This window comes from Amphiprion ocellaris, chromosome 12, assembly GCF_022539595.1.
Source record: "Amphiprion ocellaris isolate individual 3 ecotype Okinawa chromosome 12, ASM2253959v1, whole genome shotgun sequence".
Lineage (NCBI taxonomy): Eukaryota > Metazoa > Chordata > Actinopteri > Pomacentridae > Amphiprion > Amphiprion ocellaris.
Genome location: NC_072777.1, coordinates 26,374,250 through 26,397,638, shown reverse-complemented (window position 1 = coordinate 26,397,638; position 23,389 = coordinate 26,374,250). Strand labels below are relative to the sequence as shown.

The following is a 23,389-nucleotide window of genomic DNA, read 5'->3' as shown; positions in this document are numbered from 1 at the left end:
TATTAAAACCAGGTAGCTTATATAGGACTAAACCTGACAGGATGAAATTAAACAGACTTTGCCAAATGGGGAGTAGAAGAAAGTAAAAAAATTTACCCCAGTACTGTACCTCTGTGCAATTTTGAGGTATTTTACTTCTATTCCCTGCCACTTTCTCCTTTCACTTCACTACTTTTCCAGAGGGAAATATTCTACTTTATATTCCATTACATGTATCTTTTTAAAGATTTGATACAACTGATAACAGAAGAAGCTTTTAAAATAGAAGCTCATAGTTTCAGATGAATCCTTCCAACATTTTTAGCTTCTTGTAAAAAGTATTGTGTAGTCAGGCTCACATTTCAGCCGTCTATGACTTGTTTATAGCTCCACCAAACTGTGATATTTCCCTCTGACCGTCTAACATTTCAATAAATGTTCCAATGATCCAGTATCTCAGGAAAAAAAATCAAAGATTAGACAAAACTGAAAACAGATTTGTGGATCTTAATTTTTCTTCTTTTCTCTCTCACTGTTTGGAGCCTCAGATTTATTTTCTGTCCTTGAATATAAAAGCAGTCGTTCAAACCTGCAGCTGCTCCAACAGTAACTTCACTGTAAATAATCTAATAATACATGAGTCAGAGGAACCAAACCATAACTTTTACTGCTATACTTGAACTATACTACTATTTTGCTGCTGCATGCTTTTACTTAAGTATGACTTTTTCATATTTTTGTTTTGTTTTATTAGTATTTTTACTTAAGTAAAGGATCTGAATACTTTTTGTACTCCAAGATGTATCACATGTATTGTACAGTGTGAGCTACACAGGATAAGCAGGCATAGATAATTCTGCTAATTATTGCAGAAATAACATTTTACACTCAATTCAGTCTCTTTGCTGTAAATTCCAATGAAACAGCAGTTAAAGAAGAATAGCCTTCATTATGAGGCATGCAAAGACACTTTTAGTGCTCTGATCTTTTGCAAAGTTGCCTAAAATTACAGATTTGCTTGAGATTTTCCTCTCAGCGAGTGTCAGAATGGAAAAGGAAACATTTACACAAGCAGCTGAGAATAATAACAGCCCTTCCTTCCTGATAACCAGGGTTACAGTTCATCCGCCAGGAGAACAGTGGTCATCAGCAGAGGTAATGACATGCTGATGATCTGCTTTGGTTTCATTGTCAGGAAGCGCCGGAAAGGAGAACAGCCTTGGCCTGCTTGGCTCACACTGTTCTGCGAGGTTTCCGGGATAATGAATTCCTCTGGTTTGGTCAGCCAACAGCGAAAAAATGAGGATAAAGGAGGACTTTGAGAGGGAGAGGGGAGGCCTGAGGTGCTTGTCCAGTCAGCATGGAGGGCGTTAGCAAGCCCTCTGTATTGTGGATAATTGCAGATTACTGGTTAGATAAGTGGATTGACTAGAAATGAATGTGTGCAGCAATGCAAAACAACAAACTGGGGTTCGATTTGTTCCGTCTGTGTTTAACTGTAGAAGAAAAGAAGCCTGGTGTTTTAATCAGACGCACAAAAATGACCGGAGCTAATTCTTGTTGGAAAAAAGTGCCTCATTGAAGCCTGCTGGCCACAGAACACCAAGCCGAGTCCAATAGGCATCTATCTGTTACTCCTCACATTAACAACCTACACCGAGGCTGGCTGCATTTACACACAGTTTATAATATTTTCACTCTGCAGTATGTTCCACTTTAAAGCATGTGAACTTTGGCAACGCTTAAAAATGAGCACATGCTCAATGAGCCATACTGTTGCCGCGCTGCTACAAACACAGATGCACACTTAGCATGCGCGCTCACATATACACATCCCGAACACACTGCGCTTCCACATCGCAGTGAACTAGGTTGAGAAATTTGAAAGAAAACAAACAGGATTCCAGAGCGGTGCGCTGTGGCGTGAGGCTGCTGGACTCGGACACAAAGAGAGGCCTGTTCACGGCGTACAGCAGCATTCCAGCTAACAGAACAGGCTCTGGGACACTGTTGACCTAAGCTACTTTAGAATGTTTGCGCAATAGCTTTTGACCACTTGATTAAAAATGTCGTTTGATGCTGCAGTGTCCCGGCGAGGGGCAGTTCAGACTGGTCTGGGCAGAGCAACATGAACGGAGAACTCCAATGAAAGAAGATGAGACCGTTCGCCTGGAACACTGAGTCACAGTCGGACCGCTGAGGATGACCATCCAGGATGTCTGGCACTGGGTTTGGGAGTGATATAATGTCAGGTCTGCAGTGAAACAAGAGGCATTTTAGGCAACTTAAAACACTAAAGGAGGCTGGAGTCTCTCCCAGCTTACTTTGGGTGAGAGTTATGGTACAGTGTGGACTGTTCACCAGTACATCATAGAGCTAACACAAAGAGACAGACAACCATGCACACGCACAGCCGATTTAAAATCCCCTAAATAACCTACGAAGCATGTTCTGGGACTGTGTGAGGACAAAATGCATGCAAGCAAAGTGAGAGCATGCAAACTCCTCACAAAAAGTCCTAAAGTGGCCTGTGAGGCAAGACTACTAACCACTTCAAAACTGTGCTGCCCAAAACTGAGATCACAGACAGTAAATTCATTTTATGTCCTTCATCTGGTGTAAATCTGGTTTAAACTTTTCCCCAAACTGTCTCAACATCTATCAATTTATCGCCAATTTTATACAGACCCATGATCTTAAGTGATGCACCTTTAGTAATCCTCAGAATTTTCTTCTCTTTAACAGCACTTTTGAAATAATTGCAGAAAACTTTGGCACAGATGTAAAGTGCATTAATTTTGGTGATTTCCTAACATTTCTGCTAGCTTGTAGTCCACTAAAAATTTGGTCAATGTCTAAAATACCTGCAAAACTAATGAAATTCCCATCAACCACACCTGTACTTTGCATGCAGTGTAATGCTAATTAGCGAATGTTAGCATGCTAGGATGCTAAACTAACATAGTGAACATCAGCATTTTAGCATCACCATTGTAAGTATGAGCTCTGTCTCCCAAAAGTCATGTTCCTACACAAACCAGGGATCTTCTAGCTTCGAGATGATGAGCCTCTGTGCAGATCTAATTCTGTTCTACTCTGTTCCTTTATTCAATTTTTGCACCTTTTCAGTCAACCAATCATTTATTCGATTGCCACCCTGGTAACCCAGAACATGGAAGAGAAGCTTTAAACGTGTTCAGAAAGGGTTGTATTTTAACCCAAATCGTCATATTTTTATCAATCCAAACAGTGAGTGAAAATAAAACCTAAGTCAAAGGATAATTAACCAGCACGGACCATTATTAACTCCAGTCTCTTGGGTAAAAGTTCTCCTCTGGACTGCAACTTCTTAATGTGGAATTTTTAGCTCTATAAAAATGGAATATTTTACGATACTGTTACGTTGCCAGAACAAGCTACATTTACGGTAGTTGTAAAGGAACATCATTTTTAGGGAGACAGGATTGCATTAGCATTTGAACAGAAGTTCTTGTATGATTTGTACCCCGTTTTCCAAATCCCATATTTTTTACTTTCTGGACGTAGTACACATTCTTGTGCAAAAGTACACATTCTTGCATGTAGTATGCACACAATAGAGATCACTTCTTTGCAATATTGCGCTTTGTTCTTTGACCATAATGCTCATATATCCGCCGCAGTCTGTTGTGTGAAGTGAGCTGTTGAGTTGTTAATACTTGTGCCAGATACTATGATGCGATGTTATATGTTGGCCTGCACACTGCAAAATGCAACTTGATGTAATGGGATATCCTGATATTTTTGGCATACGCATGTATTCAACATTCAAATTCTACCCATAATCTTGTTTCTTTACATAATGCAATTAAATCAAACCCAGAATAATAAATAACGTAATTATTGCTATAATGAGGAAAAACTGCTTCAGTAAGTTCTAAATCTGCTGCTGAAAGAAAAACAGGACAGAGATCCAAATTTGGCTCAGGGCGTAAGTAAAATAGCTTCAAACTGTACAGGCTGGTATCTAAAAGTAGTTATTCATTTGTTGCCAGAACTTTCCAAAAGCCTTTTCACTGGACGCTGCTTTTTTGCTTCACGTCTGTCATCACACAAAGGGTCGAGTTCCAACATGTGCCGGCCTGAAGTTTGGACAAGCGTGCCGACGAGAAGATTGAGATGGATCCTGGACGTGCCAAGAAAAATGCAGCTCAGGGAAGCGACCTGCTCCCCTCAGCTTATGCCATAGAAATGCCCTTGAGCAATTTCATGAACGTCCAAATTGCTCCACTGGACCAACAGTAGAAGACTGTGGTGGCGCTGGGCAGCTGCCAGATACGAATGTGTGTAACTTTGTACGTGTGAAGGTGGGTGTCGATGAAAGAGAGCATGTGTTGTTGGCAAATACTCCCAGGATAAATCGAGGCAAGAAGCGAGAGTGTGTGCTGAGATCTAAAAAGAAGACGTTTGATGTGGTGGCAGGTTTGTGCCTTTGAGGGTCGGATTGAACCGGTCAGGACAGAAACATGGGGATGGATTTAGCTCAAGTTTAGCTTGTTTAGCTTGTTGTGTCGCTTTGAAATGTGTTGCTGCTTGAAATCAAAGGGAAAATCTAAAGTAGGATAAATAAAAGCTGTTTCAAAGAACACTATAAAGTCATTAAAGCAATAAATAATGATCAACTTCATAGTTTTTCTCATGTTTTCTCTGATTTTAAACTCATTAGCAAAGGTCATGTCACCTCATCTTATCAGTAAAATGAACTTTATTTTAACTAAACTTGTCACATGTTTGTTATCTAATATTAGATCATCTTTCTCACAACTTATTGGTGTTAAGAATCTTTTGGCCATTTTTCCTCATCTTATATCACCTTTTCCACTCAGTAAAGTTAATTATTGTTGTGTCTCCTTTAATTTCAACTTTTGACATACAAACATTTCATGTTCTTAAACATACTATTAATATTGTTAGAACATAAAAATGAATCCTTTTACATTTTAACATATTAACTTGCATTGTAATAGCACCAACAGCAGATAAATACATGGTGGGATTGTGCTGTTACTGATGAGAATGGATGATATGTTTATAGGCCATGTATACATAGAGCCTTCAGTCCTGCAGCTGATCAATGAGAAATTATGATACGTCCAGAGTCACTGCAGCCACATGCATTTAAAAATCCTGCTCTATGTTTGCATATTTATTACAATATCACCCATCATGATCAATAAAAGCAGAATGTCTCCATGTCCCAACCCAAGTATGAAGCAGAACCCAATCAAATCAGGTAAATGAACCATAATATTCAATATATCCATTCTCTGTGCACTGTTTAATCATTCAAATGTAGATTTTATGTCATAGCAATATAAATAGACACGATTTTTGATATATTTCATAATGGTGTGAAAATATCTTGTTATACCTACAAACTTTTCACATTATAACATGATACTAATCTGTTTCTTTTCTATTTAAGCAGCAATATGCTTCCAGACATCTCAGTTTCACCTCATTGATGTTATTCATTTCATCTAATTAATTGTAATTTGTCAATAGAGTTGGTTTCTATTAAATTCCTGCTACATCTAATCAGTCAACTAATTTCAACTCATCAAACCTCATTCTTGTCCCAATAACTATCATATGCATATAATCTCCTCAGTAAAGTACACATTCAGATCAAGTCGAGCCACTTTTATTCATATAATACATTTAAAACAACAGCCTTTGAGCCAAAATGCATTGCCAATGTTAACTCATTTTGTTGTTCTAATCTCAATATATTACATCTTCACAGTGGTGGAAGAAGTATTCATTTCCTTTACTTGAGTAAAAGCACAATACAGTAAAGTAAAAATACTCTATTACAACAACATCACATAGTAGCCAAATGTAGTCTGCAGTTTTGCAGTAGAAGTCCTGGTTTGGTCCCTTTGGCTCATAAATTAGTAGATGATTAACAGTGAAGTTACTGCTTGAGCTGCTGCAGGTTTGAACTACTTTACGTCCGGTTTTATATTCAGGGACAGAAAATAAATCTGAGGCTCCAAACAGGATTAATGGGAGAGGAAAGAAGAAAAACTCTGCTTTCAGTTTTTCTCTTATCTTTGACTTTTGCTGAGATATTGGATCTTTGGCACAGTGGAGCTTTGAACAACTTAGAGATATCTGACTACACACTGCTTTTTGGAAGGAAATTTCTATCTGTAACTATGTGTTGTATTTTAAAGCTAGTTATATTATCCATTGTGTTAAAAAATGTATCTTACCTCAAATTGCACAGAAGTACAGTACTGGAATAAATGTACTTTGTCAGCATAGTTACTTTAATTCTCGTCTGATTTAGTCCAATATAAGCTGTCTGATAGTTTCATCTCACTGAGCTGCATCACATCCCACTCGCTTTACGTAACATCATTTGGCCTTATAAGTTTTCTTTTTATTTCATCTTATCTGGTCTTATCTCAGTAGGTCACATGAAGCAACTGTAGTAAACTCAGCTACATCCTGACAGTTGAAGGTAAACGCCAGACAGAAGAAGTGGAAGCAAACAGTCTGAGAATCCCCCCCCTCCCCTCCCCGGTGTGGAAACATGACGAACATATCACAGCGCTGTGAGTAAACCCAGGGCCTCCCTCCGTCCACCTTCCTCACCCTCGTCCTCCCCACCGGTGTCTCTCACCGAGCTGTGGCTGTTCACATATCTGCAGTGTTTGCTGAGCACCTTTCACCCATCAACCCCTCTTAACCTTCAACCTCTGCGGCCCCACCTGCCTGCTCAAACACACTAATGCTCAGCTTTGTCCAGCTCTGACGTCAAACACGTTTCAGTGCAGCTGATTACCAGGAATGGTTCACTCATGGATCACTACAGTATAGCTCTTTTAAGGTCGCTTTAAAGAAAACAACAACATCTGTTCCAGCAAGTCTTAAAGAAGGCAATAAACGACGCTGCATGCAGTTGAGGACAACGTTTCAATCCACACTATGAAAATTTCAAACAGCATTTCTAAACACACCAGTTTATTTACATTGAAATTTTCAAGAGGTTTATTGTGATATGCACCGAAAACTAGACTGTAAAATGAAATTCTTACACTGTAAAAAATGTTTGTACATTTTACGGTGAAAAACTGTCAAACGATGACGGGAAAAATCTGTGCACTCTAGAACAGTTTGATGTGGTTTATATAACAGCAAATCACTGTAAATAGGTTAATCAGGGGAAAAGTGTGTTTTTTAGATCTTTTAAGTGCAATTTATAAATAAATTTGTTTTGATTTAATGTGATATAAGTTGAACTGGTTGTATCTCAGCTGGTTAAACAAAACTCAATTGGTTATAATGATACAACATTGCAGAGAAAAGCAAAAAAGATCATTTCTTTATGTCTGTTTGATGCAGCTATAGATTTATTCAGTGTTATTCACTTAACCTGTCAGTGGTTTTAATGTTGTGGCTGATCTGTGTATGTCTGTACATTCATCACATTTAAAAAGTGGAATTAAACCGCCGCTGTTTATACAGCCAACACTCTCAAGCTAAACTCCTAATAAATAATGCACTTTAATAAACACATTTCCAGACTTCAGCTTTGGTTGTTGCTTATTTATTCATGAATGCTAAGTTAAATACTTGAGATTTCGGAGTCTTGACTATAAAAACCCTGCTTTGAATCTGAAGAGATGCACTTTACTGCCCCACCTACGTGTCCGAGGATCAAAAACTACAACTCCATAGATGAAATATAAAGAACATTTTACATTTGCATGAACTATTAGAGTATATGTATTGTACCACAAGTTCTTTTTTCCATTGCAGTTACATTTTGTGGTTTGCTCTGGGCCTAAAAAGCCAAAGGAGTGCACATACCTAGCAGCATGGTGTGGATTTGGTTCCCTTATTGCCTAAAATTATGCACTCTGGATGGAAGACCGTAGCTTAACTCTGCTGGCATGTTTTTCCTGCTTCATCCAGATTCTCTAACTGTGGTTCAACAGTAACCTCGGAGCCAAATTCCTCCACTCCCACCATGACATTCAGCCACAATTTATTACCCACCATTATAGAAACCAGGAATCAAATACCTACTGGTGCACGGATCCAGATTCTAATTCCTCTGGTGCACCATGAAGTTAAAGCTCACCGCTGCAAAACAATAACAAAGAGCTGAAGCCCGGCGAGGCCTTGCTACTACTGGTGTGTGTTTGTGTGTGTGTGTGTCTGTGTGTGTGTGGTCTGACCGGTGCCCACATCCTTCCAGAGCAACAACATGGCCACCTAGGAGACACACGACCATTCCTGCCCGCCTTCCTCCATCCATCCTTCATTCCCACCAACGGCAAAGCACCTCGAAGGTTATGACGTCTGTTGCGTAGAGCAAATTTACCCGAGTTTGTCGTCCAGCATTTTTTCCTCCCGGTTGCATTCCTCTGTGCAAACAGTCCCCTTCATATATAGGCAATGATTTGAGCTGAGCAAACCAGGATGGTATTTAACTCGATGTAAAAATGTGCAACGAGGAGCCTCCTTTGCTTTGTTACAAATCAGTAAATCAACATTCCGTCTCACTTGACCTTCAATAAATCAGAAATGTCTGTGGGATCAGTCAAGAAGTTTCCAGACTCGGCTTTTAAACCACAAACTATATGTAATAAGTCACTGCAGCAGACCGAAAGTAAAATATATTAGCACTGAGAGGACAGGACTGTTTTCAAATGCAAAAATGGGAGACGTTTTTCACTCTGGAGCCCACTAATAATTATGAACACATAATGGCTCCATGTTATGCGGAGATGTGGAGCATGCAGGCCTGAGAGGTATTTAGCAGCTGAAAGAGCCCATATTCTGCTTTTTTTGGTCCTTCCTTTCATTTAGGGCGTTATAAAGCTGCTTTTTAGTGCATGTTTTAAGGTCTGCAAACGTACAAAGGGAGGAATTCTCTCCCTGCCTGCCTGAAACTCCTCATACGAAACCAAGACTTTTCCTTCACTACTTATGTCATTTTCATATAACACATTTGCACGATGATGAGCAGCATCCTTGCATGCTAGAGCTGCTTCTACAGAGCTCATTCTCTCTACCTACACTCAGATATCTGGAGCTACTCACCAACTTTACCTTACTTTAATGAATCCCGTTGATGAATCAGAGCAGACTAGGCTTTTCAGGTGAGGTAGGACTTAAACCTTGATTATACTTCCTTGAGGACATTACAGTCACACAGGTGTTGCTATTAAACTACTTTCTAGTCTGATTTGAGGACTGTGTTCCATACATGTGCACTAGATCGTCATCTCCGTATTTGCACTGTTGCCCTTGTAGCACATTGTCGCAGAAATATTACACCACATACCACATAATGTTGGGGAAAACTCCAGGCTCCTATCCTTAAATAAGAAAACAAACATACTGCTGGATTGTTGGTAAATTCCACATTTAGATGATATAGAGAATAAAAGTACATCAGAAAGAGAAAACCTTCATCCTCTTGTACGAAAAGAACAATGAGAAATGCAGCTTATTTAAGTCCAGCATTCCTTAAATGAACAGCTTTCTACAAATGAGACAACAGCATCTCTTTAGAAGGACCTGTGGCCTCGGTTATATTTCATAGGTTGACGAAGGGGCCTCTTAAAACAGACCTGTGATTTCTGTCTTGGACTTTCATTGTACAACAGGCACATTTCACGTCACAGTAAGCAGCAGTCAAACCTGTAACTTTGAAGACATAAGAATCTAGTTTCTCTTAAAATGTCTAAACATGTAAGCTACTGATTATTATTAGAACATTAGCAGGTAATTGACATAATAACAAATGACAACCTTAGGGCTTAAAAGTGATTTTTCCTTCACGGTCATTGCTGTGTGGACACAAACTTCCGGTTTTACACAGAGGGATGTTCGGTGTCACAACAATGACCAGAAAAAGGCTAAAGAACACTGTCCCTACAATGAAGCATGGCGGTGGCAGTATCATATTGTAGGGAGACTTCAGACAGAGAGAAGGGTTAAGAGATAAGTTTCTGTAAGGTTACTATCACACCATTTTAAGGCCCATCTAGTAAAAAACTCTTTTTTTTACCTTGTTGACATGTCCAAATGGTGTCACTTGAAGACACATCATGAGTGAAATAAGCAGTAAACACCTTGAAACTGCAGATGACAGTCTCAGTTACAGAATTAACTAACCAGTCCTTTCAGCTTGCAGGATGAGACTTTCTGTGTCTTCAAAATGAGCTTCTCTTTTCAACATTTACAGATAAATTACAAATTTTCATTGTGTTGCACTTTAACAGTGTTACAGTAGACTTTTAGGTAAGCTGGTGGGCACTGAGAAAGTATATAAAGGCATTTTCAGGCAGGAAGGGAATATTTTCATGGGAAAACTTCTAAATATTTCATTTGTATAGAGAAGGATGAGTTGTTAGAGGTTTAATCAATAACCAGAGGGATTTCTTAATGTGAAAAAAAATATGTCAGCACTGCTATGAATATTCTTAATCAGGAAAATTGTACTCAAGTAAAACTAACTGACAAAATATACTCAAATAAAAGTTAAAAAAGGAGGTCATGTGAAACAAAGTGTGAGTAAAAATACTCAACTTTCCATTAATTGACCAGCCAAATCATTAATAAAACTGAGAGACTATTTTAATTTGCACATTTTTATGCAAATGTAAAATTCATGAGGCATGGCCACTAAAAATGAAAGCTATTCTGGCTTCTTGTCTCTTTTGTGTCCTTTGGTATGAACAGTTTGGGACGTTTGGTAAATACGAGTTTTGTTTACCAGCTTCACATCACATGGCCTCTGCTTGCTGAAGTTCTTTAGATGTTCACCACGCGCTCCCAGCATTGGCCACCAGCACATCAGGTTACCCACTGCAGTCCTAAATCTGAGAGATGCTTTATAAAACGCAGCATCTGCACTCGCTCGGGTGTTTGTTTGCTGTTCAGAGCAGGGTGGTAAAAAACTGTTGTACACAGGTGCACTCAGGGTTTCTTTAGCTCAGAAGCTTGAGCTTTGAAACAGCAGGTGAGTGCAGCGGTTTGCTCTCAGCGTGGAACATCCCGTCACATACCTGAGAGCTACTTCCTCCTCAGAAAAACATCAATATTTACCCGAATACACAGAAGCCTCTAAATCTTGAAAAACCTCCCCTCTAACTCATGAGCACATTTTTCTGTTCTGGTGCCAGTTGTCATCCCAGCAGTGCCCGCTGTACCTCATCTTTATTTATGACGCTCTTTTTCTTAATATTCTGACAGCACAGAGAGGACATTTTAACTGCAAACACTCCAGCATTCCTTCAGCTCGACTCCAAAGTAAAGTTTACATTCCTGGGCTGCAGGGAGGAATGCTGCCCTCTGGACCTCCTCGAGGCATACAAGTGGAAGGAGATGCTCCAGAGCAACAACACAGATTCTTTACTAGGACTCTTAGCCATGTGTGCATTGATCAGATTTGACTTAAAATGTGCTTTTCTATTGTGTTAATAGTGATTTTTTTTAAGCTGTCACCGAAACTGCAGCTGTTAAAGGTGCTGCAGCTTCGAAATTTGTTCATTTTTGACTACGAATAGATGATTTTCTGTTGTTCAGAATCGTGCAAACATTTTAGATTCTTCTCCGTCACACAATATCATCAGGGAGGTGGATCTAAAATTATAAGGCAGCATGAGAATGAGTCTAAAGTTGTAGCTGATTCATAAAACACCAGGTTTATGACTAACTCTCTTAGTCATTATTTTGTGTTTTACACTCCTTCTTCTGACTCAGTCACTGCTCTTATATATAAAGCCGTTCTTGCTTCTTTCACATCTTTGGGTCTAAACCCATCAAAAGTGTCTCTATTCTGACCTTATTCCCCTTATCTGTTCCCAGAGCCTGTACTGAATTTGTAAAAATGGCGTTCAAGGTCACTGCCTCCTTTTTGCTGATAATCAGCTGCGAACCTGCTTGAATCTTAAAGAGATGTTCTCACTAAACGAACTCAAAGAGGCTCCAGGTTGCACATTCAGATTTACATCCTTTGATTAACTCACATTGCCTCTGTTTGATCGGCGAAACTAATATTTTTGCATACTCTAATTCTTTACGTTCACTTCATTTTAACGGTCATATCTATGTGCAACCTGTTAAATCGCCTCTCTTGGCCATGGTCGCTACTGTCAAAGAGATTCTTCATCTCAATTAGACTTTATCCTGGTTAAATAATAGTTAATTTTTTTTTTAAAAAAGAAAGAAGGAAGAAGAAGGCAAAAAAAGGTACCCTGACAGATTTAAACTACATGAGGTCAGACTGGGATTACATGAAAAGACATTAAAATCAATCTTCTGTGCACTATTTTAAAAGTTTTGAAGAATGTTTTAATTCCTAAATGAATCTCTATGAGGGATTAGGATGATGAAGAAAGTCTTTTTCTCACCCGAACTCACATAAGAAAGGTATGAAACAAAGCTGTAATACACAAACAATGCTGGGAGCAGGACTGATGAACAGGTGTCTATAATATATGTTCCTCCAGAGTGAATATCCGTATATTCTTGTTACATTCTGCAGGTTTGAATTGAATTATATGCAAATATAGAGCCGATGGCACCTCATCATGATCACCACTCTGCTCATCTGACAGAGATCATAAAATACAGCTGCAGGCTGTAACAAACCAAAGGACAGATGATGTACAGTAGCTGTGCAACACGTCGCATTTAACTAGCTTTGCTTTAAAACAACAAATAACTTCCTCCTCCTTGCTTGATTCACTCGCATCTCTAGTAAGAGGAACTAAGAAGCAGGTAGAGGAGGCTAGGAACTGAGCAATGAGATGGGAGGGAACTGAGACAGCCTAAATACACAGAAGAATTGTGATGAATATGTTTTTAGTATGTACATTGTTAATATGTGTATATGGTGTTTTTATATGCTAGAAGATCATAGGCATCAGAATAAGCATTTCCACCTGTAAACTGCAGTGTATCGAGGACATTCTCAAAAACACAGATTCAGACTTCCAGGGTTTCATACATCATAAACCTAAAAAACCGATTCTGTCAAGTACATTCAAGAGTGGAGCTTTCTGTATTATTATGTTCTTCAGAATCTGATTCTGGTTCCAACATGTGCGGCTGAATTATTCCAATATTACAACTCACTACTGTGTAGTACTTTTACAGAGATTAAGCAGAGTGCAAGTGAGCTGGTGTGCTGAGCTGCAGCGAGTGTACAGTTGAATTATTCCAATGCTCCACTGTGTCAAAGTGGCATGGCGAAAAACAAAAAAAGACATATTCAGGCAGTTGAGGCTCCAAAAAATACTGTAAAGTATAGAAATATACAGTAATGTTCCATAATTAAAATAAAAAATTCCTGCTCAAATTTTTCATGACATCCTGTGCAATTTTTTCCTTTTAATTTTTAATAAGAGATATATACATGCATAAAAACACACACACACACACACACACACACACACACACACATATATATATATATATATATTTTTTTTTTTAAGCAGGAAAGGATCATTTTCATAGAATAAACTTCTACATATGCAACTTTGACACACAGCAGTGGGTTTTAGGGGTTTAAGCAACAAGCAAAGAGGGAGTGTACGGGCAAAAGCTGGTCACAGTGAATGTTAATTTATCTTTTTTCTTGTTTACTGCACTTTGTATGAAGTGAAACTAATGTGTGATTAATGCGTGAGGAACTGGCTTATTCAGAAAGCCAAAAAAACAACTCGCCAGCCTTCTTATAGGTATTACTTCCAGGCATGACAAATCCGCACTGAGGATAATGTGTTCCACAGCTCTGAAAATATGTCAGTCACCCTTAGTAACCTGAGGTAGGTGCAGTTTTCATCCTGTGGGCTTTAGCCGGCCCTAAAAATAGTGAGGACATCTGCAGTCATAACAATGCAGATATGCTGTAATGGAGAGGAAAGGACAGATGAGGAGGAATGAGAGTAGAGCAGGAGGAGAGGAAGGGCAAAAAAATAAAGGAAGATGCAGTATGATGAGGACAAGGCTGCTGCTGCTGCTGCTAACAGGATCTCAGCTGTAAAAATAATGTAGTCCTCTGGTGCTGTTACTGCTCCATCAGAGGATCATTATTATCAGCTGCCCGGAGCAGACAGGGATTCATTGTCTCACTCAAGGACACTCCATGCTCTGGATGCTGCTGAAGGGTTTGAAACTGAGCAGCTCCTCTGAAGGACGGTCTGGACTTTGATGTAAGCTAATTAACATGGATCAGAAAAACCAGGGGGAAAAAAAATCAGCAAGAGATCAAAGCTCTGACAGGCTCTGATGAAGGTCTGATGTAGATTAGAGGAGCCTTGGGCCTTAATTCTGCTACTTCTATATGAGAAAACATTAAATATTTTATTGAAACATTTACTCTTTACTATAGATGTATTTAAACTTACAAAATCATTGCTCAAATTTGCAAAAAAATATTGGTCAATAAAGGTATCCAGGGTGACTGTTGTGGGCACAAAACCTACAAATTGTGTATTATACACATAACCATGGCTGCAGCATCCAAACAAACAGGAAAATACACAGTTATGACTTTGCATAGTGGTTTGTTAATGACTGGATGGTTATTGTAAGTAATCCAACACTGCCCCCTACTGCCAGCAAGAACTACATACAGTCAAGCTCAAAACTATTCAAACTCATGCCACATTGTAATTTGTATGTGACTATAAGGTTTGTTCTGGCTGGAAATGACATGAAGAAAACATGATATGAGTTATGTTAATGCAATTTTTAACTATTTTTGTGTTTTCTTGACATTTTAACTATAAAATACCATGTCCAAAATTATCCATACCCCCCAAATTGCTGTGCTCTTTGAGAAAATGCCGCTTTCATATCATTTGAAATGGTTCTGGTACTTTCTACTGTGCTCTAGAGCATTCTAATGCACTATAGACCAAGAACAGCTGATGCAGCAGTTCACTAGTCAGTTACTATCAATTGCAAGTCATGACTAACATCAAAGAGTTCAATAAGGACCTCCAGTTGAGCGCTGTTGCTGCTCACAAGATGAAAAAGGCTATCAAGTCATGTCCAAGTGTTTTCAAGTGTGAGTGATCACAGTGCAAAGCATCATCAAAAAGTACAAGAAGTTTCACGTGATGAAACATCTCAAAGAGTTGGTAGGAAGACAAAAGTGAGCCTTGCACTGGCAAGAATGAAGGATCCAAGGTTCAGTACCCAGAGCATCCTAATGAACGTGAGCAGTTCGGATGGAAACATCTCAATCACACACTGAACGAGCCTGGTCTCCAAGACGGACACAGAAGAACTCAGATGGACAAAGAAGAAAGATTCTGCTTATCAAATTTGTGGTGAGATGACATGAGAATGTTTGGACACAAATAGAGGAGAAGCTTTCAACCCCAAGAACCATAGAAACATAGAAAATTACCACCGTAACATTATACCTTCCAACAAGACAATGATCTGAAAGAGCCAAAAAGGTGAAGAAATGGTAAACAGAAAGCAGTATGAAGATATTGGAATCCAAACCGGAATCCTATCCAGAATCTGTGGAGGAACTGACGACCAGAGTGATTGAGGGGAAACGTTCAACCTTAAAAGACTTGGAAATGTCATTATGACAGCTTGTATTTGCGTGTACTTTACATTTGAGCAGTAGCTCATACTAAATGTATTAGCATGCACTTTCAAAAGTAGTAATATTGAGTTCAGTTGGCACAAAAAACAGGCATGCAAGAGTATTTACCATTGTCGTCAAATCTGATATTTCACCACATTTTTCTTCACTTTTTTAAAAATCACAGCTTCAGTACTCCACATTTTCATGTGTATAGTGATGATGTTGCAGTGCACTACATGGTCACAGTTATGTATTTAAACAGCACTACAAAATGGCTTTTTTTCTATATAGTGCTCAAAACATAGACTAAAAGTTGGGATATCTGAGCTTGTGCAGCTTAAATGTTGATAATTTTGGCAAAAATCTATTTCTTGCAAGTAAAAAAAAAACCTAATGGAAATCCAAAGCTACATTTCTGGAGCATCATTTTAAAGCCTGACTTGATTTTGTACAACTCAAATGTTATTATTACTCAGCTCTGTTAAAAATACTGTTGCTAGGCAATTTGATACTTGTGTTTTTGAAATAAAAAATAACTCTTTCCCCTCTGGGAAAAAAACAAACATGAAAAGTGCCACCTACTATTACAACTACACTTTTAGACGAGCTTCTTTCTTCTTAGTAATGGAAAGAACAACTAATAGCAACTTGTTATTTTCTCGGATCCTTTTTCAAATGACACACCTGCAAGCCTGACGTCAGTGAGCTCACCGTTTGCCCACGAGTTTCTTTCCCGGACTTATCACTTCCCACAAAGGATTTGAGTCGTTGTAGCCGTGGTTCGATGTTTAGCCTATTTTTCCCAAACAAGGCAGTGAAAAAAGAAAAGGAAACCAAGGTGTCAACTTAATAACAGCCTATTAACACTTCCTCCTTCTCCCTGCAGTCCGGTCAAACTTTCCTCCTCAGCTGTGACATTTCTGCTTGGAAGGAAAATCCTGCTCAGCTCTTTGCAACAACCTGCTACCTTCTTATGGAGGATAAAAATATTCCTTGTCCCACTGACGCTCACTTCAACCCGCTCTGATGCATTTACAACACCGTGTCCAAAACCTGCTCGACTCTTGCTCTGCCAAGGAAACTTTTACCTTCTGCGTCACAGCAGTCTGCTACTTCCACATCCCAGTCCAACCCCAACGCTGTCTTTCCTGACGAATACGAGCCAACTCCTGTCTGCTACCTGATGTCATCATCATATTAGTGCAATTTCCTTCAGTCTACACAAAAAACAAAAAGGTAATACACTAAACAATGTGGTTTAAATTCATTTCAGGCCTCACTTCAAAACAATTACAATAAAAACACTCTTTCAGTGTACCACAGGGATCTGGCATCAGTCCTTTTTTATTTTACTTCTCTATTATTATATACTAAATATTAAAACCACTGATAAGTGAAGCTTATACCATTAATTATGTTGCTCCCATGCAATGTTTTATTGGGAAACTTCAAATGGATGTTACTTCGACGGGTACCATCTACATAAATATTTTCTCAGCCCAAAACCTCTCGGAAATGGCTTGAGGAACTCAAAGTAGCAGTGAAGGTGTCGACATGGCCTTCAAAGTCCCTGAAACTATTCCTTTGTGCTATCTTCAATTAACAAATGTACACAAAACAATGTGATTTTAAGTCTTTTCAGGCCAAACTTTGAAACAAAAACAAACAAAAAAAAACTCTCCTGAGGTGTACCGCAAGGATCTGTTTTCAGTCCCCTTTTATTTCATCATTTCATTGCCTCCAAACCCCCTGAAACTAGTCCTCAGTGTTTGGTAAAAAGCACTAGTCTCACTTCCAGCTCAGGACATTCAAGTCATTTATTCAACAAATGGCAAGCAGTTCAATCTTAATATTAAAAACATACACATGATTGCAATTTTACATCTAGGGCAAATAGTTGTGGCAACAGTAGTGTTAGTGTTTGCATTAACTTACAATTCTTCGTAGTTAACCAACTGCACTTAGCATTAGTAGGTTTTGGTTTAAGCTTTGGATTCTTCATTTTTGTGATGCAAAAAGAAATCAGTCACCAAAAAATAGTGACATTTGACTTCAACAGAAATATTCATACAAGTATCAACCTATAGCAACATCAAACTAGCAAAAATGACTAAAAACATCTGTTCAGTTGGTTAAAACAATCCACAAAACCAAATATTACCTGATCTTTTCCTCTGCTACATGTTATAGTCTTGGTGTCTGACAATGTAATTTAATAAAAAAAGATTTTCTTTCACGAGCAAAAACAAGCACATGATTTATTTAAAGTAACAACCAAGTTTCCCCTGATTGTGTAGTGGAGTGTAATTTAAACCATAAGATTCAGGATGACTATGTACAGTGGTGCTTGATTTATTATTAGAATACAACAGTATGAATTTGAAATGAATATTGAGAATTGTTAACTATAACTTAAAATACAGAAGACGATAGATTAGAAAGGCTGGAATGTCATTCGATCATAGCAGGTTAATAAGCTGAATCTTGTTTGGCTACATTTTGCAAAGGCAGGATTTGGATATTTGGAGTAATTTTATAAACTGCACTTATAGGTGAAGTCAGTGATTCCAATCCAGCACAGTCAAATTTAGTAAATAGCTATGTGTTATGAGTGTGCACTTAAAAAATGTCTGGTGTTTGTGCACAGCTGTGGCACTGCAAAGAAGAAACAAAGTGGCTCGGACCGATCAATGCTATTCCAGCTTGTCCCATTTATGCTTCATAATTGTCCTCTTTTAACGTTGTCGTTTCATTTTATTTTCCAGAATTGCACACTTCACCTTTAACTGTAGATAAGCTTATTGCATGTAGACCTTTCATATTTAACCTGATAAAAAGGCAGCAGCTGCAGCAGTATGAACGATAACCTCTTAAACAGATATAATATTTTTGTTCTAAAAACATTCTAACAAAGTTTTGCTAATGATTTCCTGGAGAATTTTCTTTTGGTTTTAGTTCCCACAATATTCTTCATAAATGTAGGATAACGCTCTCTAAAGACATTGTAAGAAATACACATTATTTGGCCCTACAAGTCTTCAAACTTTTTTTTAAACGGTAGGCTGTTTTCCACTGCAGGAACTTGTCTTTGTGGGGAAGTGTGACCCTTTGTACCTCCTGTAGAACCTCTTTCAGAGTGGCAAAAGTATCTACTCCAGGGTAGATCCTGAAAAAGCTGCTGCCTGGATCTAACTGCTGTTTGGTTCAAGTCGGAGAAGACAAATGCTGGTTGGTTTATCTCAGAGAGGACAATAAGACGTCCTCAAGCAGTAGTAACTTTCTCCAACATCTCCATCAACAACCTAATATTCACCAACCAGGTGAGCACAACAAACCCCTATTGATCTATTATGTATGGACCCACACAACTGGAGTTACGTCCAGACGCTACTATCCGTCGTTATTTTGGTGCACTCTGAGTTAAAGGTGCACTCAAAGCTTTTGGATTCTGTACCACAAAGGAAACAGAACAACTGAAAGGGCCTATTTAAGGACCTTTTGATGCAAAGAACTGGATGTCTGAGATCCTCATCCTATCTCAAGAGGAAACTCATTTTGGATGTTTGTATCGGCAACGTCACTTTTTTGGTCACTCCCCATAAAATAGGTGAGGGTTGGAATGTAGATCGACCAAGTTCCTTCAGTGGACAGCCACCTAAAGTTCAAATTTATAGTAATGTTCTATCGTGTGTTACCTCAGCAACATCTGCAGAATATCGCAGGCAGAATGTTCTACCTTTGTTAATAAGTCATATTACAAGAACATTTCATTAAATCTTAGCAAGTCTCAAGTAAGTCTTCCAAACCTTTCTTGAGATCTTTGTTATCATGCAATGTAGTCTGTTCTCATATCTACATCTTCCAAACATCCCCTGAATGCTGCAGTTTTGAACCTTACTGAACATTACCTGAAATCATAAACATCCTTAAAACCTTCATTGCGTAAAAGCCTAAAAATATTATTAGAACTTGTAGGTAATGATCTGGAAACATTACCTGTGAGTTCCACCATCTTGCTGCTTTTGTATTATTTACCATCCAGCTCAATAGAGAGACGCACACTGTCAGTGCATTGGCAACAAGTGACCCTACCTGTGTGTACTGCTTCACCTGACAAACAACTGGGCGACAAAACCGCACTTAAATCATTCACAAATAATTCAACTAAAGCCGATTATAACAATAAGCTCCCAGCGCTACTGTAGTTCTGCTTCACAGTGATGGAGTGTGCAGTCCTGTCAGCGAGGACCAAAATATCTTACAAATAAAATCAAACCACCATCCTGAGAGGGCTGGGAGAGGAAGACGATAGAAGGATGATGCTTCATCCTTTGTCGAGGAGGACGAGGAGGAGGAAGGCTTCAGTTTTTGACAGCACCCCAGATGATAAGTCCTACAACAACACCGACTACAGCCAACACTATCATGAGGATGCATATCTTCTTCCGGGAGCTCCGCTGGTAAGAAAAGAAGTTTATTCTAGCATTAAATACGTAAAAGATATTGTTTGAATTTCAATGGACGTTTGAAGTGACTCACAGCTGCGGCATGAATCAGATCACCTCGTGAGTCAGCTGCTTCTTTTTGGTTTCATTTGAGAAATCCAACTGACTAATAACTCGGTTGCATAAGGCAGCCCATGTGCAGTAGGTGAAGAGTTACGCACACATTCTGTTTTATAAGAAATGCCTTGAGGCAGCTGAGGCCATTTCACTGATTCACCAGTTATAAGCCAACATTTGTACATCTGAATGTTTCTCCTCTCGTAGTTTCTGTTCCTCATCGGGGATGCAAATAATCATTTTCACTTTCAATTAACCTGTAGATTATTTTCCTCGGTTAATCAAATAGTTGTTGGTTTATAAATAGTCAGAAAATGTTGAAATCAGATGGTAAAAATACGTCCTGAAAAGTTTTGTTTTGTCCACAACCCAAATATTGACTTTACGGCCACAGACGAGGAAAGAAAACAGAAAATATTCACATTTGAGAAGCTAGAATGAGAGGTTTTGACTTTTTTTCACTCCGAAAAATTATTCCAGATTAGTTTACTGACTGCTTATTGATTAATTGCTGCAGCACTGCTACTTCTGTTCTCTGTTTTATTATATTTTACCTGGTAGTTGGCAGCTTGTGCCAGCTGCTGCGTTGCATTCTGGACATGGACATCTGCATTCTCCACGTTAGCTTCTATACTGTCTGCAGAACACACAAAGAACACACAGTTCACATGCAGCAGGAGATAGACAGAGGAATCTTACAGCTTTGCAGACTCCTGCAAAGGTTCAAAGAGGATGAGCATCATGTTGACAGTGAGAAAAAGTGACAAGAAACAACTGGCTGAATGTCCTGCTGCAAAAATGCCACCAAATATACGTATAATATAATGTCAAAATACACCAACCAGTCAACAACGTTAAATCCCCACACTTTCCATAAGCATGATACTGCCACCACCATGCTTCACTGTGGAGATGGTGTTCTTTGAATTATACGCCTTTCTCTTTTATGTCCACATGATTGTTGCTCTTTTTGCTGCACTACTTCACTAGTTGTCCTTCCTTTGACACTTTTAGCAACCTCTGCATACCCCTACTGACCAGAGCCGCTACGTGACGAAAGGAGGCGTGAAGGATGTAGCAAACTGTTCTTACTGTCAGTATAAGGATTAATAAAGAGCTGAAAACAGATCATGTAGTGTGTGTTTTGGTGACGGATGCTCACCTATCATGTCTCCCTGCTCGTGGACCATCATTCCCAGGTCCTTGAAGATGTCATTTATATCCGTGATGTCAGACTAAATACAGAACATAAAGACAGATGGTTGACTAGAGGTCATGTTTGTGACTTTACAGAGTGATGCTGAGTTGTGCTCCAGCACCAGAAGTGGACATTTAACTGTGGCATAGTACCTCCAGCTGCCTGATGGCCGACTCTCTCTCCTGGATCAGCCTCAGGTCTTCTTCAGTGATGGCCTCAGTCTGAGCCTGCATCTGGGAATCCCTGAACATGGGGATGGAATAAAATAATCACTGCTGTGACAATAATTAGAGCAGAAAGGATGATAATGATGTACAAACTGTGCCGTTACCTCTGGAAAGGAGCTGCATGTTCAAAGCTGTCTTCAGGCTGGCCTCCCTGTTCGAGATAATGATGGACTTAATATTGCACATGAACCACAGAGGACTTTATTCCCTCCATTATGGGGAAGTACAGGCTGTTATAGATCCTGCACCCTCTTTAAATATAATGTTATGCTGCAGAACAGTTCATGGTCACGTAGAACAAACAAATCCTGCAGCTTATTTTAAAGCCAAGAGTTGTTCTTTACCAGCTATTAAAGCATTAAGTAACAGTTCTAGCTTATCAGTGTGACTTTTCTGTGCAGTGAGATAAGCGATGAGGGAACAGAGTTGCCAAGTGATTAGGTTCTCCCAAGGGAACCCGAGTCTAAAACAGTCGCAATTAAAAGTCAGGCTGTGGGGTGCAGTAATGTTTCTGAACCGACATCTGCTGTTGGTACAAATTTAACTGAGAAATGAAAGAGGAACCAACTTGGCATCGCTGCACCAGCTCCCCTGTATCTTACTGAACTGATTTTAAAGTCCTTTAGCTCATAAACAAAGCTCTAAACAGTTTATTATGGGCCAACATCACAAACTCCCTGCTGCCTTCTGTCCCATCATGAGCCAGTAAATCATCTACTGCTGGTTTTCTGGCCCCTGAAACCAAATCACATTGAAAATCTGAGCATTTTTCAGCAATCCTCCCAAGCTGTGTAATACCTAGAGATGCCATAGAGGCAGGTTCTGTTGAAATATTTAAAAAACATGTAAAAACATATAGGATGTTTAACAAAAACCTTGTTCTGGTACCACCTATAATACTATGTGGGCACACTTTTGTTATTTTTGAGCAAGGTTTGAGTCATTTTGGACATCTTTTCTTCATTCTGGACATATTGTGATTCATTTTGCACAAGTTTGTCTGCCGTCTTTAACATTCACGTAGTTTTGCACTTTATATTTGTCCCCCAGAGCCAAACTGTCAACATAGAGCTCAACTGTACAGCTTCTGGGCATTTTTTGCTCCGGTTATATTTTTGCACTCAGTGGGCAAATGTACGTCATTATGGCTATGTTTTTGCACTTCTGGGAATGTTTTGTTCTTTTGAAGAAGTTTCAGATCATTATGGCCGATTTATTGTCAAAATTGACTTTTTTTCCCCCCATTTTGGACAAATTATGAGTCATTCTGTAAAAGTTTGTTTTCTTCTACATTGATGTGGTTGTGAACTGTAAATTTATCCCTCATAGGGAAACTGTCAGTGCAGATCTGCTGCACAATTTCTGGGCATTTTTTGCACCTGTCACACTTTTATTCACTGTGGGGTCATTTTCTTTTACTGCAACATAAAGTCCTGCAAATTTTGGTTACTATGGACAAGTGTACGACCTTTTTCTGTACATTTTTGTCATTTTGGATAAGTTTTTGTCCTTTTGAGTACCTTTTTGATAATTTGCACGTCTAGAGATATTACTGTGACTTCTTTGTATGGGTTTGAGTGAGTTTTGGACAAGTTTGTTTGTTTTCTTCAACATTCACATGGTTGTGCACAATGACTTCCCCCCCAAGGTCAAACTGCCATGCAGAATTCTACTGTATCATCCTGAATCATCTGAAAAGGAACATTCAAACCTCCTGAACTGGTACTTACTGCGCAATGGCCTGTGGGTGATTCACTGTCATAGCAAGGGAATTACAGTTGTTTTCAGTTATAGTTGCACA

At 38.9% G+C, this 23,389-nt stretch overlaps 1 protein-coding gene across 2 annotated transcripts in view; it reads right to left on the bottom strand.

The window, feature by feature from the left end:
• stx7l (syntaxin 7-like) overlaps nucleotides 1-23,389 on the bottom strand; it is a 33,727-nt gene that overhangs the window by 3,414 nt on the left and 6,924 nt on the right. Inside the window, exons 6-10 of one of the 2 annotated variants that reach the window (XM_023297210.3) lie at nucleotides 21,693-21,739; nucleotides 21,514-21,604; nucleotides 21,326-21,398; nucleotides 20,718-20,800; nucleotides 17,401-20,058 (exon numbers count right to left, since the gene is read on the bottom strand). In XM_023297210.3, coding sequence (XP_023152978.2) covers nucleotides 19,963-20,058; nucleotides 20,718-20,800; nucleotides 21,326-21,398; nucleotides 21,514-21,604; nucleotides 21,693-21,739 — 390 coding nt within the window. In that variant the 3' untranslated portion in view covers nucleotides 17,401-19,962. Of the gene's footprint in view, nucleotides 1-17,400; nucleotides 20,059-20,717; nucleotides 20,801-21,325; nucleotides 21,399-21,513; nucleotides 21,605-21,692; nucleotides 21,740-23,389 lie in introns of those variants that run through there. The other variant, XM_035942424.2, reaches the window with a different exon arrangement.